Source organism: Pieris napi, chromosome 16 (genome assembly GCF_905475465.1).
Source record: "Pieris napi chromosome 16, ilPieNapi1.2, whole genome shotgun sequence".
Classification (NCBI taxonomy): domain Eukaryota; kingdom Metazoa; phylum Arthropoda; class Insecta; order Lepidoptera; family Pieridae; genus Pieris; species Pieris napi.
In genome coordinates, this window is record NC_062249.1 from 7,397,806 (window position 1) to 7,417,471 (window position 19,666).

The 19,666-nt window shown below is 32.7% G+C and overlaps 1 protein-coding gene across 2 annotated transcripts in view; it reads right to left on the reverse strand.

Moving 5' to 3' along the window:
• LOC125057118 (phospholipid-transporting ATPase ABCA1) overlaps positions 1-19,666 on the reverse strand; it is a 44,412-nt gene that overhangs the window by 6,646 nt on the left and 18,100 nt on the right. Inside the window, exons 8-22 of one of the 2 annotated variants that reach the window (XM_047660597.1) lie at positions 17,546-17,758; positions 16,062-16,165; positions 14,138-14,270; positions 12,642-12,871; positions 11,599-11,764; positions 10,733-10,966; positions 9,880-10,021; positions 9,229-9,332; positions 8,356-8,744; positions 7,292-7,501; positions 6,496-6,600; positions 5,836-6,007; positions 4,995-5,114; positions 4,150-4,273; positions 2,713-2,831 (exon numbers count right to left, since the gene is read on the reverse strand). In XM_047660597.1, the coding sequence (XP_047516553.1) occupies positions 2,713-2,831; positions 4,150-4,273; positions 4,995-5,114; positions 5,836-6,007; positions 6,496-6,600; positions 7,292-7,501; positions 8,356-8,744; positions 9,229-9,332; positions 9,880-10,021; positions 10,733-10,966; positions 11,599-11,764; positions 12,642-12,871; positions 14,138-14,270; positions 16,062-16,165; positions 17,546-17,758 (2,565 nt within the window). Of the gene's footprint in view, positions 1-2,712; positions 2,832-4,149; positions 4,274-4,994; positions 5,121-5,835; positions 6,008-6,495; positions 6,601-7,291; positions 7,502-8,355; positions 8,745-9,228; positions 9,333-9,879; positions 10,022-10,732; positions 10,967-11,598; positions 11,765-12,641; positions 12,872-14,137; positions 14,271-16,061; positions 16,166-17,545; positions 17,759-19,666 lie in introns of both variants that reach the window. The other variant, XM_047660595.1, reaches the window with a different exon arrangement.

Sequence of the window (19,666 nt, forward strand, 5' to 3'; positions counted from 1 at the left end):
AGCCTTAAGGCCCATTTACATGATGCCATTTTCTTGTACATACCAGAGCAATAATTGAATGCAATAAATGAAGCGCAATAATTGCCGTTCAAGAATTGTATGCAACTGTTTACACTTGAAAACTTGAATGCAATTATTGTATTCAAGTATTGACAAGGAAATAATTGCACATGCCTTTTGTTTACACCAATGCAACTATTTTAAGGAGATTATTGCTTTCAAGTTTTGACTTGTCTAAACACAGACTTGTACGTGCGTATACCATTTAATGGCGCTTTCGTGCAAGTATTGCACGTATTTGCATTGACAAATTTTTCATTCAAGTCTTAAATATTTTAGAAGAGTGTTGGAGTTTGAATATGTAAATATTAATGTAATAAAGGCAGGCAACACTTGTCACATGTAAAGAAAAAGTTTTAGTTTAGAATATAAAGAATACCTGTTTGAATTTTATATAAAAAGATAGTTTCTGTTTTTTGTTTTTTGTACTTCTATTCTAGACGCGGATAGTGTAACATCTTTGGCTCTTTATAAACATAAATTGTTGTTTTTTAAAATAGACCCTCACCACCAGAGCTTAGTATTTTTAAAAGATTAGAACCATTTAACAGAGAGGTATGAATATGAGTAAAAAGGTGTTTAAATTCGAACTGAATTAATAAAGTTCTTTGAGATTTATCGCAGTCATGAGTGTTTATGGGATACCGGAAATGTAAATTATAAGAACCAATGTACGTAATGCTTTCGTTCACAGGAATTTGTAGTTGACGGTTTCGGACCGAAGAAAATAACAAACAAAATAAAAAATTTAAATTAATTTAATTTAACACGTTCGTTGCATTACGAGATCTATCAGCCCTGCGATTCTGTAACTCACTTTTCACATAAACAATAAACTACAAGCTCCCACCTTTTCAGAATGCCAAATCATAAAATGACTGCTTCACGACTGATTTGAGAGCGAAAGCCGATGCGAAAACCGCTGTGTGAGTTCGAAAAGTGAGTTACAGAATCGCAGGGCTGATCTCTTGCAGGACTTTTGTATTGTGCGTTGAACATAATCGTGTTTTTTCACTCCTTGCGGGAGGATCTAACTTGTAAAGTTCTTTAAGGATGAGCAGGACAAATATACATATTTGCTTCCTACTTAAAGCTAATTTCAAGGACATTAAAAAATAAATTAGAGATGGATTAGGTCCCTAACGCACAGTACTGTAATTGTTTTAGCTCCTTGCGTTAGGAGATATGTCGGTACTCGTGAAATCGTACGCCTCGTAGACGCACGTTTTGGAAATAACACTCGCGTATATACCAGCGTGTTGATTATTTTTGATAAACAATGAGTGATTTTAAAAGAAGAAAGTGTAAAAAATCTATTTTATTGGTGAAAATCAACGCCGGATTATACTGCTGCATCGTCCAGTAAAATATTTGTTTTGGAAAATGTTCAAATTTGCCCCCCATTGACTAATAATGACAGTGATTCTGATTATGAAATATTTAACGATTAACCTTTTTCGTTGGAGCACACGCAGTTAAACAGCACTGACGCTTCTAAAAAAACTAAACGAATTGTTACCATTTGCGCGTAATGTGCAAGCAATCAATGAGCTTACCATGTTTTAATGAAAAACACTTTGCATAATTAATAAAACTTTTAGAATCGATAACTGAGATATTATTTTATTCCCATCACTACTTACTACACATATTGAACTATCTTCGGTTGCGGTACGAGATACAATCGATATCTAATATTTTTTTTGGTATTTGTAGTTTATTCTAATGTCGTAACTGCGTGCGAACCTAGCAAAATATAAAGCAATTAGCTATCTTTCACCCACAAAAACTTCAAAATATATGTCATTGTTTTTTTGGAAGATATAAATTATTTTCAAAAGTGTATCTTTAGGAGACTGATAAGGTCTCATACGCACCAAGGGATAGGCTTGTTACGAGATCTTTTAGGTCTCCAAAGCACCAGCTGAAAGTTCTTTAAAAATGATGGCGCAGTGAACGTGTTAACACACCCTCACTCACTGTACTCATGTTTGCAAATGAAGAGGTAATTGCGTACAAGAATTGCGTAAGAAATTATTGTACGTGCTGTTTACATCAATGATAGTTTTGAAAGGAAACTTTTCTCATTGATCAAGAATGTTACGTTTTGTTTAGACCATGCAACTCATTTATTGCGTCGACATAATTGTATGCTACAGGCAAGAAAATGGCATCATGTAAATGGGCCTTTATGCAAGTACTTGCATGCATGTATGACGTCACACTTGTGTGCAAGTGACTTGAATTGGAGACACGATTTTGCTCAACTTGCAGCTTGCATACAAGATTTTAGTGGCATACAACTTCGTTCATCTAGCTGTACAGTGTTTCATGAGTAGTAGACGTTCTGTGGTAAATATAAAAATAAAATATAAATATTATTGTTTTCTCTGTAACCCACTTAGCACTCACTTTTACAAGGTAATCCTGCACAATTCCCTCTATAGATGAGCGCATGCGCTTGCACCTTGCGTGCATATGAGCTGACTTGAGTGTTGTGGGTACAAGTTTGAACCTAATTGCATGTAACTTGCAACTTGTATGCAAGTCGTTTTCCATTATGGAAACGCGGTTTTAATGCAAGTCAATTTAAATCTGTAATATTTTGAACCAAAAACTAAATTTTCAAAAATGTAAATAAGACTCACGTACTACAACACACGGTCATGTTAATTTGCGTGCACAGCGATTGCCTCGTACAATTCTGAAGCTCCAGTTGCGTACAAAGGCCGTCACATATCAGCATCTTGAATGACGACAGGCTCATGTCCCTGCAGGATATTGCTTACGATTATATACGTAATATATAATGATATTTGTGATAGCGTTATATAATAGAGGTGCGCGTATAAGTAATATAAATACGTTTCTCTATTCCTTGCTTTATGTTCAGCTCATGGTGGTGGCCTAGGGTTTATTATTTAGCCTTTATTGTATATCCAAGCTTTTTGAAAAACAGATATTCTCAAACTCAAAATATCTTTATTCAAGTGGGTAACCAAGTACACTTTTGAATCGTCAAGTTAAATTAATCGTAAATTTACATTTACTACGAGTTCGCAAGTCAAGAGCGTAGAGCGGGTAAGAAGAACTGGCAAGAAACTTTCCGCCACGCTTTTTAATCGCCAGGTATTGTCATACAAATTGTTTGAACTGGAGCATTTCAATCCCAAGGATTAGGATCATTTAAGTAGTCCTCAAATTTATAAAAAGCTTTGTTGATTAGTTTTCGTTTAACGAGGGCTTTGAATTTATTTACTCTAATTTCGCTTGGGAGTTTGTTGTAAAAACGAATACAATTTCCATATAAGGAGTGGTTTATCTTTTGGAGCCTGGTTGGTTATTAGCAACACAACACAAAATGACTGGCTTTTTGACACGCATTTGGTTGGAATAGTTTAGGGTTGGAACCCCATCCTGGGAATAGGCCTCCTCCAGCTTTGTTTTCCGATATCCATTACTTCATTGCAACAGCTAACATGGTTTATGGGTTACGTAAGATTTAATATGAATTCCACATTAAAACTATAGTCTGATTTTTCATTCCGTGGAATTCTGACATTTCATAAGTGTTGCTACTAACAAAGTTCTCCAACGAAAAAGGGACAAATTTGACCCATTTGAGGGCAATAAAAAAGAAAATGCTACGTATTTTTTATGTCACTTACTCAAGTGACCTAATACAAAAATAACAAATATTTCAATATCACGAAGAATTAACTTTAATTACTTTATTTTATTATTTAGCTGGCACCACTGCCTTAGTAAGCAGGTTTAGTAAACCATAAAAAAAAAATTATCTTTACTTGTGCGTTTTTATCTTTTTGTGATGAAAAGGGACGCAATTATCACTCGCCGTAAAACCACTTTTAATGTGAACACAGCACTTAATAAAATGTATACATTCACTAACAAATAAAATGTATGTATACACTCAAATGTTTAGACTCGTATTGAAATTGAAAAATGTGCCCGGCCAAAAAGGTTTGTAATCTCTGACATGTCAAAAAATGAGAGCTGTCAGAATTCTACGGAATTAAAAATCAGAGTGTAGACGAAGTTCGTTTGCTTAATGCCTACAAAACTTACTTGAAACTTCTGCTCATGCAATAAAGCGGTAAAGGCGCGAACACCCAGTCGAATATACCCGCGTAGTACGGGCTACCGAATTCAGGCAAACGCAGAACTTCTGTTATTAGAAACGGCATACAACCTGAAAGTTATTTTGGAAATAACCTTCTTTAATAAAAGACCTATAAACTTGATAAACGCATTTGCAAATTTCCCGTTTATAAAGGGTTAGGACTTTATTCTATTTATTTCATTATTCTTTAACTCCCGAACACAATAACCTATCTCAATCCATAATCCACCATCTGAGATAGTAATCTTAATCCAAATGTCGTAATAAGTGTGCCAATAAACAATCGACGGATTGTAATAGCCATCTGTCGATACAAGCTATCCATGGGAGGTCGTGGCAGTTGACGAAAGCTCGATTACAACAGTTAATTATTTTAACAGATTTTCACTTACACCAGGTTTTTAAATAATTAAAAAAACTGTTTGTTATGTTTTAAACATACACATGTATATTTTAATGTTATTTGTACGGTTTTATTTACTTTATTTGGTTTACATTGATTATCAAATATGAGTGAAAACTCGGTAAAATCGAACGACAAAGAGCATTTTATCCGTCGCCAAAAATGGATTGTCCTCGTAGGGTTTCGTTATTGGGATGCAGATAGGAGATCAACCGACTGTCACGGTCTGATCTCAGACTGATTTCAATCTGAGATTGTGGATTATTTATTGGGTTCGGGCGTAAGTCGGCAAGAGTACGCTATATAGTAAAAAACCTTCCCCATTTCTTAAAACTAGAATTTAAACCTATATTTAAAGCAAAACGTTATAAGAAGTCAAAAAATTACCTGAAAATATGTTGACAAAGCACATTTTCGAGAAACCAGTTGCCGAAGCTTCGAAAAAGAAGGATGCCAAGTAATGTAGCGGTATCGTCGCCAGCGAAAACACCACTAGTACAAGAAGGACTCTGCCTGAAACAACAGTAATTATTTAATTTTTATACGATTTTTCGGATATATCGATTATTTTTCTTAATATGCATGAAGGTGATTAGTGCCTGACACACGCCGTCGACTAGTTAGGTCGCGCTAGTCACACAGAAAGAAAAATCCGTCATCAGGAAAGGCATGGGTGTTGAGAGGCGCACGCGCAAGCCACTAGGCCAACACTGCTCTGTATATATTATTTGGACTGAAAAATGGATTTCACGTACATAAAGCGAAAGAAAAATCCGTCATCAGGAAAGGCATGGGTGTTGAGAGGCGCACGCGCAAGCCACTAGGCCAACACTGCTCTGTATATATTATTTGGACTGAAAAATGAATTTCACGTACATAAAGCGAATTTAAACTCGAGTATGTTGTCTATTTTAATAACAAGTTTCGAAATGTCATTATTAATTATAATCTTAAACTTTTTATCACAAAAAATATTTTTAATTATTGTTGAATTAGGTTGACTGGTTCCCGATGGCATTTAAAACGATATAATGCGAAAATCATGACGTCAGTTACTCATACTGTTGAACATTGAAACGGTTATGCTTGAAAATGTTTTATCATTTGACATGATTATACAAATATTCCATATACTATGTTTAGTTAATATGTTTGCTGTTTTTATATTTTTCTACCATAAAATCTATATCAAAAATCTGTTTTAAACTGTTAGTTTAGATCAACATACCCAACTCTTCCGGAGTAGACAGCGTTGATTCCTGGAAGAACGCAAGCGTGAGCACTATCGTCATGTAGACGCACAGCATCCAGAACCAGTCCCAGATGAAAGAACACGTCCAGAGCACGCCAGGTCTCACTCCAGATATACGCTGAAGGAGTTTGGCGCCGCTAACTCGTTCCTATATTAAAACAGTGGTTTAAATATTCTGTGCGTTAAAAAATGGACCTTAACAAAGTTAAAGACGCATTTGCAAAGCATCAGAATTCTAAGTTTAACCGGCCTGCAATAAAGTTAATGGTTTAGAGTTAATTAAAATGTTTAGTTTTATTTGTAATTCAGATTTGTTGAAACGATATAATGTGATAGTAAGTATCTATTTGTTTATTTTACTTGTTACAAAGTTTTATTAGTTTTTCGTGATTTAGTTTTTCCGATCACCAACGCCGAACACATTTACAACTTATTTACTGAGATCAATGAGTATCTTACGTAATATAAGTAAATTATACGGTTTATTGGTAACTAAACACATCATTGTACTTTCTTTTAATATTTTTCTAAAGTAGTTTTTAAATACAAATGGTTCTTACTAAAATATTTAATTTAATTGACAATAATTGTTGATTACATTATAATTGTATAAAAATCAATGCACTTGAAACTAACCTTTATAACAAATAACACAAGGAACGCAGTGACAAACGCCATACAGAACCCTATATTGAACGCGAACTGGAATCCTAAACTGCTACCCGATGCTAGAATTCTAACCTGAAATTAAAGTATTGATGAACCACTGCGATGCGTTAGGTACGCAGGTGAAACAAATGTTTCGTATAGGCTGATTAAACCTAAAACAAAACTCAAAAATGTGTCCACTTTAGAAGGTTAAACATTACGATAATTGCGTTTTATACTTGTATAATATATCTGTTTCTTTGATAAATCCACAGACTCTCTCCCTCCTCTGTATTCACTGACTCTTTTCTTCGGGAAATTTTCTTTTACAAGCAAGCAAGAGCAAGTGTTTATTGAGTATAAATCGGACGTAGTTTCGTTTATATTCAAATAAAAATAAATCGTAAAATATGTGGCTAAGCATAAAACTCAAGGCTGACCAATTCGAGTTTTTTTTTTCTGGGTACTTTAATACACAATAATTTCAGATTGACGAAAATATAAATAAATCTCGAAAGTATAACGTTCCATACAATTGGTACACACATATTCTATAGACGATAAATGTTCGACGATTTACATTTTCTATGACGTCTTAGTTTATTAGTGTCCATGCGGAAAGAGAGCTATAAAATACTCTTTACTCATTTATTCACACAATTTATAACATTTTTATTTTATTCAAGATGAGTATCAAACTATAATGACGTAACAGTGTCAAAAACAAAAAAGGCGGTTTCCTAACGGTGCTCCTACAATCATAGTATAAAATAACTGTACTTACAAGATTCTCAATGGAATACGGCAGGGGATAGTTAATAACCCGTAAAGAAGAACCAGGCGATAGAGCATTCATCAGCGCATTGTTAGCCAAGGAGAGTGATATGGCCGAGTCGTGATACCCATAATTACTGAACCAGGCTGTGATGCGATTCGGCGCGAACGTTGCGCCTATTAAGTTCTCGTAACGTATACGGGCGGGGTTCGATTCGCTCTGAAAATGTTTAATCATTATAGTTTATTAATTGGACAATCTTTGTACTAGTATTTATAATTAACCATACAGCTCAATAGTTTTATCGACTATTTGCCGGAGATCGACCTATTTGTGAAACGTAGGGGGTAATGTAGCGTGATTTAAAATTTATACTTCGAACGGATTAATGGATAGCAAAAGGTTAATAAAGGTAATTTTGTAAAAATCCCTTAATTACGTAAGTTTTTTTAAATTTATCTAAATTATCTTTTAATTTAATTAATTGGCCATACACGAGTTGTAAATAAATAAATAAACATTAAATTCGACTGTGCCGGTGTCTGTGTTTGTAACTTCGTCTTGGATTACATTCCCGAAACAATGGTTTAAAATTACATATATAAATTTAGTACTACCTGCCCCATGCGAAAGAAGTATTTCTATAAAATATGCCGTATAAATATAATATCTATAGCTGGACCAATTGTATAACTTTAAGGCTGTATAATTTATATCAATTACCTATTATTATACATTAAAATTTCATCGAATTGATAACTTCCTCCTTTACTTTTAAGTCTGTTAACAAAGGGGCTGGGGAGTCGATTGATGATAAATGCGTTGAAAATAAGTAAGTAAATCTTTATTTCTCTTCTAATCTTTATTTCTTCAAATAAAAACTTCGTCTAAGTACAATTTTATAATTTTAAGCAAACATAATAAATATTTAAGTGTTGTTAAAAATTGTACAAATTAACTCTTTTGCGTGAAACAATTTTGTAACATTCTAAATGTGCACAAGATATTTATTACGTATCTAGTTGTTATGACACGGAACCTACCCTTGATACATGTTAAGTAATATTACTTACCAATTTTAAATAAAACTTCCCCATGTCCATAGTTCCGATATCATTAAGCTCCATATTAGGATACGTTGACGATTTAAAAAAATCCATATAAGCCAACATAGTCCTTCTCTCGACGCTTGATTCCGTCAAATTAACCCCTTCAGATATAAGTGTCTCCGTATTCTTAAAACCACTAGTTAAAGTTAACTCTAAGGGAGGTAGGTTGGTTATAAACCGCCATGACCGGGCTATTATAACTGATATAGTTATATTTATAATCGGTGTTACTATCTGTATGAAGGCTGAGAGTTTATTTCTCATAGAATTATAGGCTAGTTTGAGGAACATCGCTTTTATGTGATTTCTTAGTAATTTTGCGCCTTTTACTTTTTGTAACGGTTCGTTGTTTGCTGAAAGAGAATTTTTATATATGATTTTTATTGATATTCGATGTACCAGCACAAAAAATGCTACATTTAAACTATATCTCTAGGGTTGCCTGGAAGAGATAGCTTATTAGCGATAAGGCCGCCCTTTGCATCCCTTATAATTTTTATGTATTGTGTTTTATTATTTGCAACGAAGTGTAAATAAAAAAATAAAAAAATATATATATCTACTACAGAGGGTAAAACAATGCAACTTATAACTTTATAATTATTTATATATTTTTTTACAGAAGAAAATTTAGTTTACAATAGTGAAACATAATTTAGACAGTTAAATGTATCTATTTATTTATATTAAAATACTTTTATAAGCAAATTAAATTCATACGATTATACTTTATATGTATCAATTTTATCGTCGTATGCAAAAGAAAAGTAAGTATTTAACAAATAACATTAAGACACAAATACTTGAACTATTTCTTTTTTTCTCGCATAAACTTACCAAAGTGATTTCGATTGTTCTCGATGGGGACAATGACACTATTATTGTGATTCGTATAGTTATTTTTCTGAACCGTTATCACATCATGGTCCTCGGCACCGGCTCTGAAAATATACAATTGTAAGTATTTTTTACGCGTGACGGATTTTAAACGTCTTTAAGTTATTAAAACATAGCACGATGTTGGGATTGACTGCATGGACAGCAATTAAGTTCTCATTAAAATATTTGGATGGTCGTAATAGTAAAGTAAATAAAGGTATACCAATACGATAATATATTCATATATATGAATGTTTTAGTATTGGTAAAACTTTTATGTGTTACACATTTAAAACATCAAGTTTATAAATAAAAATGTGTTTAAAGAGTCGACTGTCTGAGACACGGTATTATTTAAGGAAGACGGGAAACGGACTACAAATTGATTTGATTAATGAAGTCCAACAAAATATTCATAATTTTTGTTACTATCTATGCTTATTTTAATAGTAAATGCTAAATTATTATGACGAAATTTACGATATTTTCGATTATCAATACAACTTGTAGTTTCAATATAACATGTAGTTAATATTTTATCTGCAGACTATATTGGACAGTTGAAACAGAAATGACACGTTTGTCATCTTTTTTTTTTAATTAACTCACTTCATAAAAACTTCTTCGAGGCTCGTGACAGAAAGGCCATAACTCGATACCCTCAAGGAACTCCTTTCCTCTTCAAATTTCTTTAACATTTCAGGAAATTTGCTGACGTGCTCATTAGGCAGTATGTAAGTTAATTCCGAACCTATAAAAAATGCGACATACAAATTAACCTGCATATATACATATATACAAATGATTCTAAGAATCCTGCTATATATCTATAGTATTACAAATTTCAATATTTTTGAAGTGAAACTTCTTTAGGCGCATTAGGGTTAAATTTTTACGGATGAAACGCAATAATAATAATATTAGGATCACGAGGACGTGCGACGTTTTTGTGGAAGAAAGGGGAAAGCAATTGAGAATGATTGAGAGATAGTGAGAATACCTTAATAAATTACCTTATAGAAATTTTATTTTTTAAATTAAAATTTCGTAAAGAGAATTTATGAAATATAAGTATTTTATATTTTATGCAAAATAATTTATTGAAATCTCAAATGACGAATTGTAAATTAAAATGCCACGTGTTTTTACTATCGAAGATAAATAAAAATATAATTTGTATTAATTTTCGACACTTTTAATATTTTAATGACAATTAAATACATTAAATTTCTAACATATCTTCCTTATCTCCCTCTAAGTCTCGGAAATCTAAATTTTTAGGTTTGTATAAATATGAACAAGACTTAAAAATTTGTTTGCCAAAGAAGTTTCACTTCCGACATATTGTGTACTTTGTACGCATGCACTTTTTTTAAATTTATCCATTACTTGTTACAAGGTTTAGAACGTTTTTTAACTGTATTTACGATCCTTGTGTGACTATAGAGGTTATAAAACATACCTATATTCGTATTTTCCCTAATATCCGGGACGTAATTTCTCAAAAAACTGGTAACATTTTGCACGTTACAATCCTCTTGCTTCACTATGGTCATCTTATAACCTATACCATAATGCTTCTTAAGGAAATATGGTGTTCCCACACATTGGAGTTTACCCCCAGACATTATAGCTATGCGGTCACCTAGCACGTCAGCTTCGTCCATAAAATGTGTAGTTAGAATTATCGTTCGCCCTAGGAGGAATATTTGACATTAATATTAGCTATGAAATAAACGACTTATAATTTTAAAGCAAAGAGTTTACAATGAAGAACTAAGAAAAAATACACATTATAATCTGTGGAAAAGCCAAAAAGTTTGTAGCATTATTTGTCTATATAAGAAACGGTACGATACGATAACGGTACTCCATTCTAGCGGTTTCGATTCTTAAATGTACACTTACTAGTGTACGTTAGGAGCACTGTCTTGGAATTTGAAGTTGGTGCACTGCTAAAATACGTATACCATTCTTAATGTTGTCAAGACTGTAACGTTATATTCGTAAATAACGCGATATTTCATGTTTTTCATTATATACAATGAAGACGCAAAGAAAAAAAAAATGAAAATGAAATGAATCGTGGTTTTCGAAAAACAAATGCACGAGTAGCTGTAAAAAATAGAATATGGAATATATAATTTTGCTGAACCATAATAAATTAGGAAATATAATTTATATTAGATCGGATAACTGCCACGGCGATTCCCTTTCCGCGCAGACTCTACTCCAGAAAAAATTAGGATCATCACGCTTGACTGTCCTTGGTTCACCCAATCACTAATCGTGTTTCTAAGTAATACATGTACCTTATACGTGTATTACCTTTTTTCTCTTTCTGTAAGAGATCCCACAGCGATCTCCTCGCGGCTGGGTCCAATCCGGAAGTGGGTTCATCTAACAACACAACCCTTGAGGACCCACACATAGCAGCGCCAACGGACAACCGCCTTTTCTGACCTCCCGATAAATGTGCTGACTGCACATCTCTCTACAATCAAATTGTAATTGTGTGTAAATAACAAAAATCGATGCAACATAAGTTTATTAATATAATCAGTCGATATAGCAGAATATAATCAGAAAGTTAAATTAAATCTTGATTGTTCTTGTAATGGCCACATATGTAACACGGCGAAGGTTTAATCGCTCAATAAAAGTTAGTATGCTATGGTTTCTATTTGGTAGGTTGAGTACGTAAGGGTGATCATGTGCTTATCTTAGAAAAGGTGAAAAGAAAATAATCAGAAAAGACGTTAAAAGGTTCGAACCATTGTAATCATTAAAGTAAGATATGAATCCAGATTTTTTATCCAAATTAAGGACCCGCAACTACTAACTAAGTCTAATAGCAAGAGAACTCTAGGTAAAGGAAAGTTTCATAAACCTACTAGCTCATCCGGCAAACGTCGTTTTGCCATGTTTATCATTTATAATAAAAAATATAGGGGTGAAAATTGGGGGTTGTATGTATTTTTTAATGCTGTATCACAAAAAAAGAAATAATACATTTTTTATCTAAAATTTAAAAAAAAAATTAGGGTTGGACTACCCTTAACATTTAGGGGGATGAAAATCTGAAAATATGATGTTGTCCGATTCTCAGACATACCTAATATGCACACAAAATTTCATGAGAAACGGTCAAGCCGTTTCGGAGGAGTTTAACCACAAACAACGCGACACGAGAATTTTATATATTAGATATTAGCTATGCCTCGCTGTATTATATACTTTTATATGGTCGTAGCGTAGTATTATGTAGCCAAACAAAATATACTATACAAAGAGAATCTTCAACTAAACAAGTTTGAGTTCTGGGCCTTCAAATAGATTTTTTTTTATTAGATAATAGATTTATAGGTAACCTTTTCTTCCAACTCCAACAACTTAAGGAAATGATTGACTTCGTCATTTATTTTCGACTTCTGCACGCCTTTAAGCCTCGAATAGAAGACAATATGTTCGGCAACGGTCAGATCCGGGAAGAGCACATTATGTTGCGGGCAGAGACCGAGTGATTTTCTTGCGAGTTCCGTTTCACTCACAATGTTATATCCGTTTATAGTAGCTGTACCGGAAGTGGGCGGTACCATACCTATAAGAGACATTCATTCATGTAACGATAACTTCATATATTTTATAACATTTAGTTAGCCATACTGAGTTTATTCATAAGAAATCAAATCAGTATGGCACCGTTTTAAATAAAGAACTCATTATCTCTTTACATCACAGCGTAAACAGACCGAAAGGGACGAAAGAGTACGTTAAAAGAGTGCAAAATATTTGCTCAGTGTTAAGCGTATGACTTTTCAGATTCTAACATATACACAAACTCAAAGTAACTTTAATCATATAGGTAACCAAGTACACGTATGAACGTCAACAAAAAAGATGTTAAATTGATTCTAAATTAACTACCAGTTCGCAAGTCAAGGGCGTACAGCGGGCAAGAAGAACTGGCAAGAAACTCTCCACCATATGAACAACATAAAAAGTAGACACCACTTTTGAAACTTGGTTTTGGTTTAAAAATTTACTATAATGTAGGATATATAATGTTAAAAATAAAATAACAAGATATTCAAAACATATTACAGAGATATATTTGTATGGAGTTATTTAACTTTTTATACCCGATTCCGAAATTGAATACTATCTTAGTTATTTATTAATAGTTCTTATATAATATCGCCGATAAGATGTTAATGCACCATGAATATTTTATTACATCGGATTATGACATAATAAACACGTTTGTTATCAATAAACAAATATTATTATTATCAGTACTAACTCGATATTCATTAATAAGATGGTTATCGTATTTATTATCTCTTTCATCTAATTGATAATAAATTATAGTACAATTGATTATTTTTCAAAAATTAGCTAAATTTTACTGAAATGGTTCTTTAAACGAAAAAAGCCTTGTTTTATCACAATTAGATGCTATTTTACAAGACATTGTCAAACACAATATACAAGCGAATTGAGACCGTAACACAAGGTGTGAAGATTCAAAATCATCTAAAATGTTCGAAGGTATTAGATAGGCAATGTTTACGATATCAATGCATACTTTAGTCAGCAGATAAATAAAACAAAGCGTGAACAAAACGGGCATTCGGGCATTTCAATTAATATTTGAAAAGTATATCCTTTAGGTTTCATGGCCTTTGTGTTCAGCAAAAGCGAGCGTTTTACAAAAAGATATTGAGTTCGATTCCCTTTAAAATATAAATCAAAGAAATGTTTAGCTATACCTTGTGTCTAGTTTCCTTCACAAACATTAATTATACATTAAAATACGAATTTAATTCACTATAACTTAATTAATTTTTAATGCACTATTTCTCACCTGTAAGCATCGATATTGTAGTGGTTTTTCCAGCTCCATTATGTCCTAACAACACCGTAATTTCATTTTCATACATTCGTAGATTTAAATTATCCACAGCTTTCTTCCGGCCTTTGTATACTTTTGTGAGGTTCTGAAATTAAATTATGATTATTCATTAATAGGATACCTAGACAACAAATGGACATTAAAGAGAATGATAGCGACCATCCGGGAAAAGAAGGGCAGGGCAAAAAGAAGGTGCGCTTATGACTTGATAGAAATAGCAGGAAAAGACTGGCAAAAGATAGAGTCATCTGTTGGAAGCCTTTACGCAAGAGGGGTCCATATCCACAGGCGACTAACATATTAGGACTAACAACATCTTAAATCGAAATTAAGTATATGAAAATAAAAAAATATTATGATTAATAAATAGCAAAAAACCTTATACTTTTTTTTGCGAGTTTATGCTTTTAGCTTACAGTAATATGATGCATATTTTTAAATAACAAATTACATCCAAGATATTATATGCTATTATATATATAATAGATCTATTCGCGGATACAATTTTGTTCAAAAACCTTGACATTTCTGTTCTTACGACTTACTGATTTAATTTGTATAGTTTTTTTGTATACCACGGAATGGTCTAGACTCTAGAGTCTAGACACACAACGCTGGTGTTCTACTCATACTAGACTCTGTCAATGCCTCAATAAGTATAACGAGAAAGGTAATAATGGCGCTGGCGGTGTCTTTGATATTGACCTGTGATTAAAACAGTGTCTTTGATTATTTTATAGACTAGACGTTAGACCGAGATCGACTTTGTAGGTCTTTAAACGTAGCAATTATTAATTGCACAGAAAAGTACATAGTGTAAAGCCGCAGCAGGATTTAATATTATGCAAAAACAGCTCAGTTTCTTTATGTGATTTCAATGATTTACAATTTCACGCCTGTTTTATTTTAAAGTTCATTACAGAAATATAAACTTCACTAAAGAAAAAAAAAACAATGAATGGCATTTTATATTAATGACAGCGAATGCAAATCGAAGCAAAAAGTGCATCTTGAACACGTGGGGTTCATTGACGTTAAGATTTGGCCTTGGTTTAACTTTGAGCTGCTAATTTTAGCATCATTCAATGTTTGAATCTGAGTTTATTTTTATATCTTTTTATAGCATTTAAAGTTACGTGATAAAGTTATTTTATCATATATTAACAATTTAATTGTATTAAAAATATGAATCATCGAAATCTTTTGAGTGCTTTCCAATTCAGTGTTACAAATTACGTCGTATTTGTGCTTGGAAGAGATTGCTTATTGAAAAGTCCGCCCTTTGCACTGTGTAATGTTTGTTTAGTCTAATGAAAAAATAAATCAGTGGCGCTCAACCTCTTTAGGTCTAGGCCTCAGAATTCTAAATCTGTTTCATGATTTTTAAATCTAATAGGCAAGTAGGTAATCAGCCTCCTGTGCCAGAGACACGCCGTCGACTTTTTGGGTCTAAGACATGACGGTTTCCTCACGATGTTTTCCTTCACCGTTCGAGCAAATGTTGAATGGCGCACATAGAAAGAAAGTCCATTGGTGCACAGCCGGGGATCGAACTTACGACCTCAGGTATGAGAGTCGCACGCTGAAGCCACTAGGCCAACACTGCTATTTGTCTAATGAAGTGTGAATAAAATAAAAACATGTCCCGGCTTCGCAGGGCTAACTAATCATAGCGTATATTACAGGGGCACAGCATTCTCATAGTGCTTGAAATCAGTATAGTAATTTTTGAGTTTATTTTTAATATAGAGAATTTTCTCGTTTATAATATTAGTTCAGATATGGTATAGTATAATAACTGCGATTAAAAGCCTTAAATTCCGTTGTGAGGTTTTCTTTTCAAAATAATTATTTTTTTAGTGTATTTCATACATACCTCTATATTTATACCCATTGGTACACCTTTTGGCTCTTCGTCGTGAACTACCTTCAACAACGCATTTTTGTACTCTTGATCGATACCATCCTTTAATGTTATCCCTGGAAAGATATAATTATAAATAATATTATTATACTTTATTTTATTTAAATAAATTTAATATGAGTAATACAAAAAAAATTGTAGAGACATTTGTCATTTATATTTTACATCTTTTGTAGAAAATCTTGAATAACGCCTCCCTTTTTAAGTATCCAGAAAAAATTGAATAATAAAAAAAGTACCAACAAGCTAAGCAGCAGTGTTAGGTTAGTTTAGCGACTCATCCCTGAGGTCGTAGGTTCGATCTCCAGCCGTGCAAGAATTTACTTTCTGTCCGCATCTTACACTCGTTTGTGATGGAAAAAATCGTGATAAAACCGAGCTGTCAAATCCAAAAATCGACGACATGTGTCCGACAGAATGCAAAGGTAGGCGAAGGTAAAATGAACAAAGAAACGTATGCAATCTGAGATCAAGACCGATATAGCCACTAAAACGATAGAGCCACTGGATTATTATTATTAGGTACTAACAAACTGACCCTTATGTATTTATTGCATGTTCATAAAATAGGTCTCATTTACTAGAATCGTAATTAATTAATTATCTCGTAAAGGTATCAACAAAGAACTCATACAATCGAACAAACAAGACTTTATTCAGAAACGTATTGGATTTGACATACATAATAGTTGCCGCTAAATTTGTTTGTAAAAATTCAAAAACTTCTCGTCACCACGAGGCTAGCGAGTAGACTCAAGAGCTAATTATTTTCTGTGTAGCTTTTGGAACAATAAGTGCATAAAGACAAGTAATATTCACAGAAGAACAGATTACGACAGGAAGTAAGAAATACACACTATATTTAGAATGTATATAACATCGTATAGAGTGGCGACGGATCGTTAACAATCGGTTTTACCCGCCGCTATACATGTGTCGCATCAAAAACTAGAAAGCCTTGAGTTCTAGGTAATTAGTACATTTGTGTTAAGTTTATAAGTCAGTTATAAAGACAGTAGTGGACTTTAAATTAAGAACAAACACAAAAGTAATAAAGTAAAGCATTTTTTTCTGTCTCGTAATTATCTACTACTTATATAAATAAATTGTGACTCAGATAAACTTTGGATAAGCTTTTAAATTTTTGTTTACACATATTTTTAATTATTATTATTATTATTTCTTCTTTAGATTTTACTTTATTTTATTTTAGTTACATGTTATTTTGAGTTTTTTTTTTGTTAATTATTTATGCACTTCTTGTACTTTACCCTCTGTACGTGTTTCATTTTTAATGTTCCATATTAGGGTTGCCTGGAAGAAATCGTTAGCGATAAGGCCGCCCGTTGCCTTGTGTAACCTGCCTTATTTATTTTTTTTATATATATGTTTTTGTGTTAGGTAACAAAGTGTAAATAAATAAAAAGTATTTTTACCTGCGGTCCTAGTTTTATTCGGCAACCAGAAGCTCTTCGTTAATGGAAAATACCAGGGCAACGGCACACCATAATTGCCTGGACGTATTTTCTCAACATACAAAGCGATAGTCATGTATATTATGGTATCAACTATTAACATTAATACCACATGGCCCGGTTGGAAATCGTCATGATATGCGACGGGTGAAAAGATCTCGCTCCATTGTAAGCCTGTAAAAATTTAATTCATTCATTCTACGTTTATATTACTTATAGACCCATGTGGAGGTGAACCTCCGTCAGATTTGGTACGATCTTGAAGGTAACTCGCGAGCCCTCTGGCATTGAGTGTCAATGGGCGGTGGTCACTTAACATCAGAGGAGCGTTCTACCGGTTTGCCCCCTGTTCTACAATAAAAAATAATAGGAACAATTGGTACGAAAATACGTCTATTATACTACTTTTACTATAAAAATAGGATAATTTCGTGAATAATATACAGTATACAATTCCGGCTTTATTACACGCTTTATATTAGCTTCACCTGTATGTATGTATGTATGTAACCGACTCCTTCGGACTCGATTTTGACCCACTTTAAACGGACAGATTTAATTCAAATTTTGAGCACCTGTCAAAGATCGATGACAATGCAATAATCCGAAAAAAAAATAACTAAAAAATAAATAATAGTTAAAAAAAACTAAAAAACACGCTTTTAAAGCACATCAAACTAAAAAGTGAAAAATAATTCCTAATTTAGGCTGAAAATGGTAATGAACAAAAAATACTGGTATTATTGTGAAAAAGCGTGAAAAGAATTATTTTTCATTTTTTAGTTTGATGTGCTTTAAAAGCGTGTTTTTTAGTTTTTTTTAAACTATTATTTATTTTTAATATATCCTCTAGAAATTGATCGATCGATTCACGACCCAACTGTCATGGAGGCTTATGAAATGAGCTGCTTAAAATAATATCTAAGAACAACTGTCAATCAAACGTCATGTATTACAAAAAATTACATCTTTGATTCAAAAACCCAACGATGTTGTTTTGTTTTTTCTTTGTTATTTACTTTAAATTATTGGATACATAAGCGAAACTGGCTAGCGAAGGTCGAAAGCTGTTTACATAGATTTGACATTTACATAGCAACAAAGTGCTCTACACAGGCAAAAACTTCTTTCATAACTTGTTTTTTACCCTTATAAGGTGGTTTTTGATCGTATATTAATTATTTTTGGGTTGTAAATGTTATGGTTGTGTTCGATGAATGGTTTGTTCTGTTGAAGACATAATTACTGTTATTTTATGTGTACATATAATAGAAGCTGAACAAAATATTAAATAAATAATTAATAATGAAAGCTACATATTTAAACAAAAAGTAAATTACACACAATTAATCATAAATTAATAATGAAGCTGTACATAATGCGCTATTAGTATTTCATAATACCATGTGTATTTTTTAATAAATGATTTATGAAGTGAAACTTCTTTATCGGGGTTGGAAAAAAATTTAGTGTAACATTTTTTCTTTACGCGTCACATTTTTCCGTTACGCGCCATCTTTTTCTTATCCCTACCACGCGTGATTCGAAGTATACTTTCTCCAGCGGAGTAGGGATTGGTAAATGTCTCCAATGTATTTTGCGGCCCGTTTTGAGTAGTTACATTTTTGAAATCCAGGTGGCGATTGTTATTTATTATTTATTATTCGACACTTAATATTTTAATGACAATTAAATTCATTAAATTCCTAACATATCTTCCTTTTCCCGTCCCTCTAAGTATCGGAAATCTAAACTTTTAGATTTGTATAAATATGAACAACACTTAAAGATTAGTTTGCCACTGAAGTTTCACTTCTGACATGTGTACTTTGTACACACACACTTTTTTTTTTATAAGTCGCAAATTTTACAGTGTACACATGAAAAAATTAGTAGACTTTTCTTCTTACAAAATTTATATTTTTATTCAAGATACATCAAAGATGCTGCCGGGTCAAGTAGATATATAAATATTATGAAGGGATGAAACTAATGCGACGATAAAACACTCGCATTTTGTTAGTAGCTTTAAAATGTAGACTAGGGTGGTAGTAATTTACATACTTGCATTTAGCGCACGCA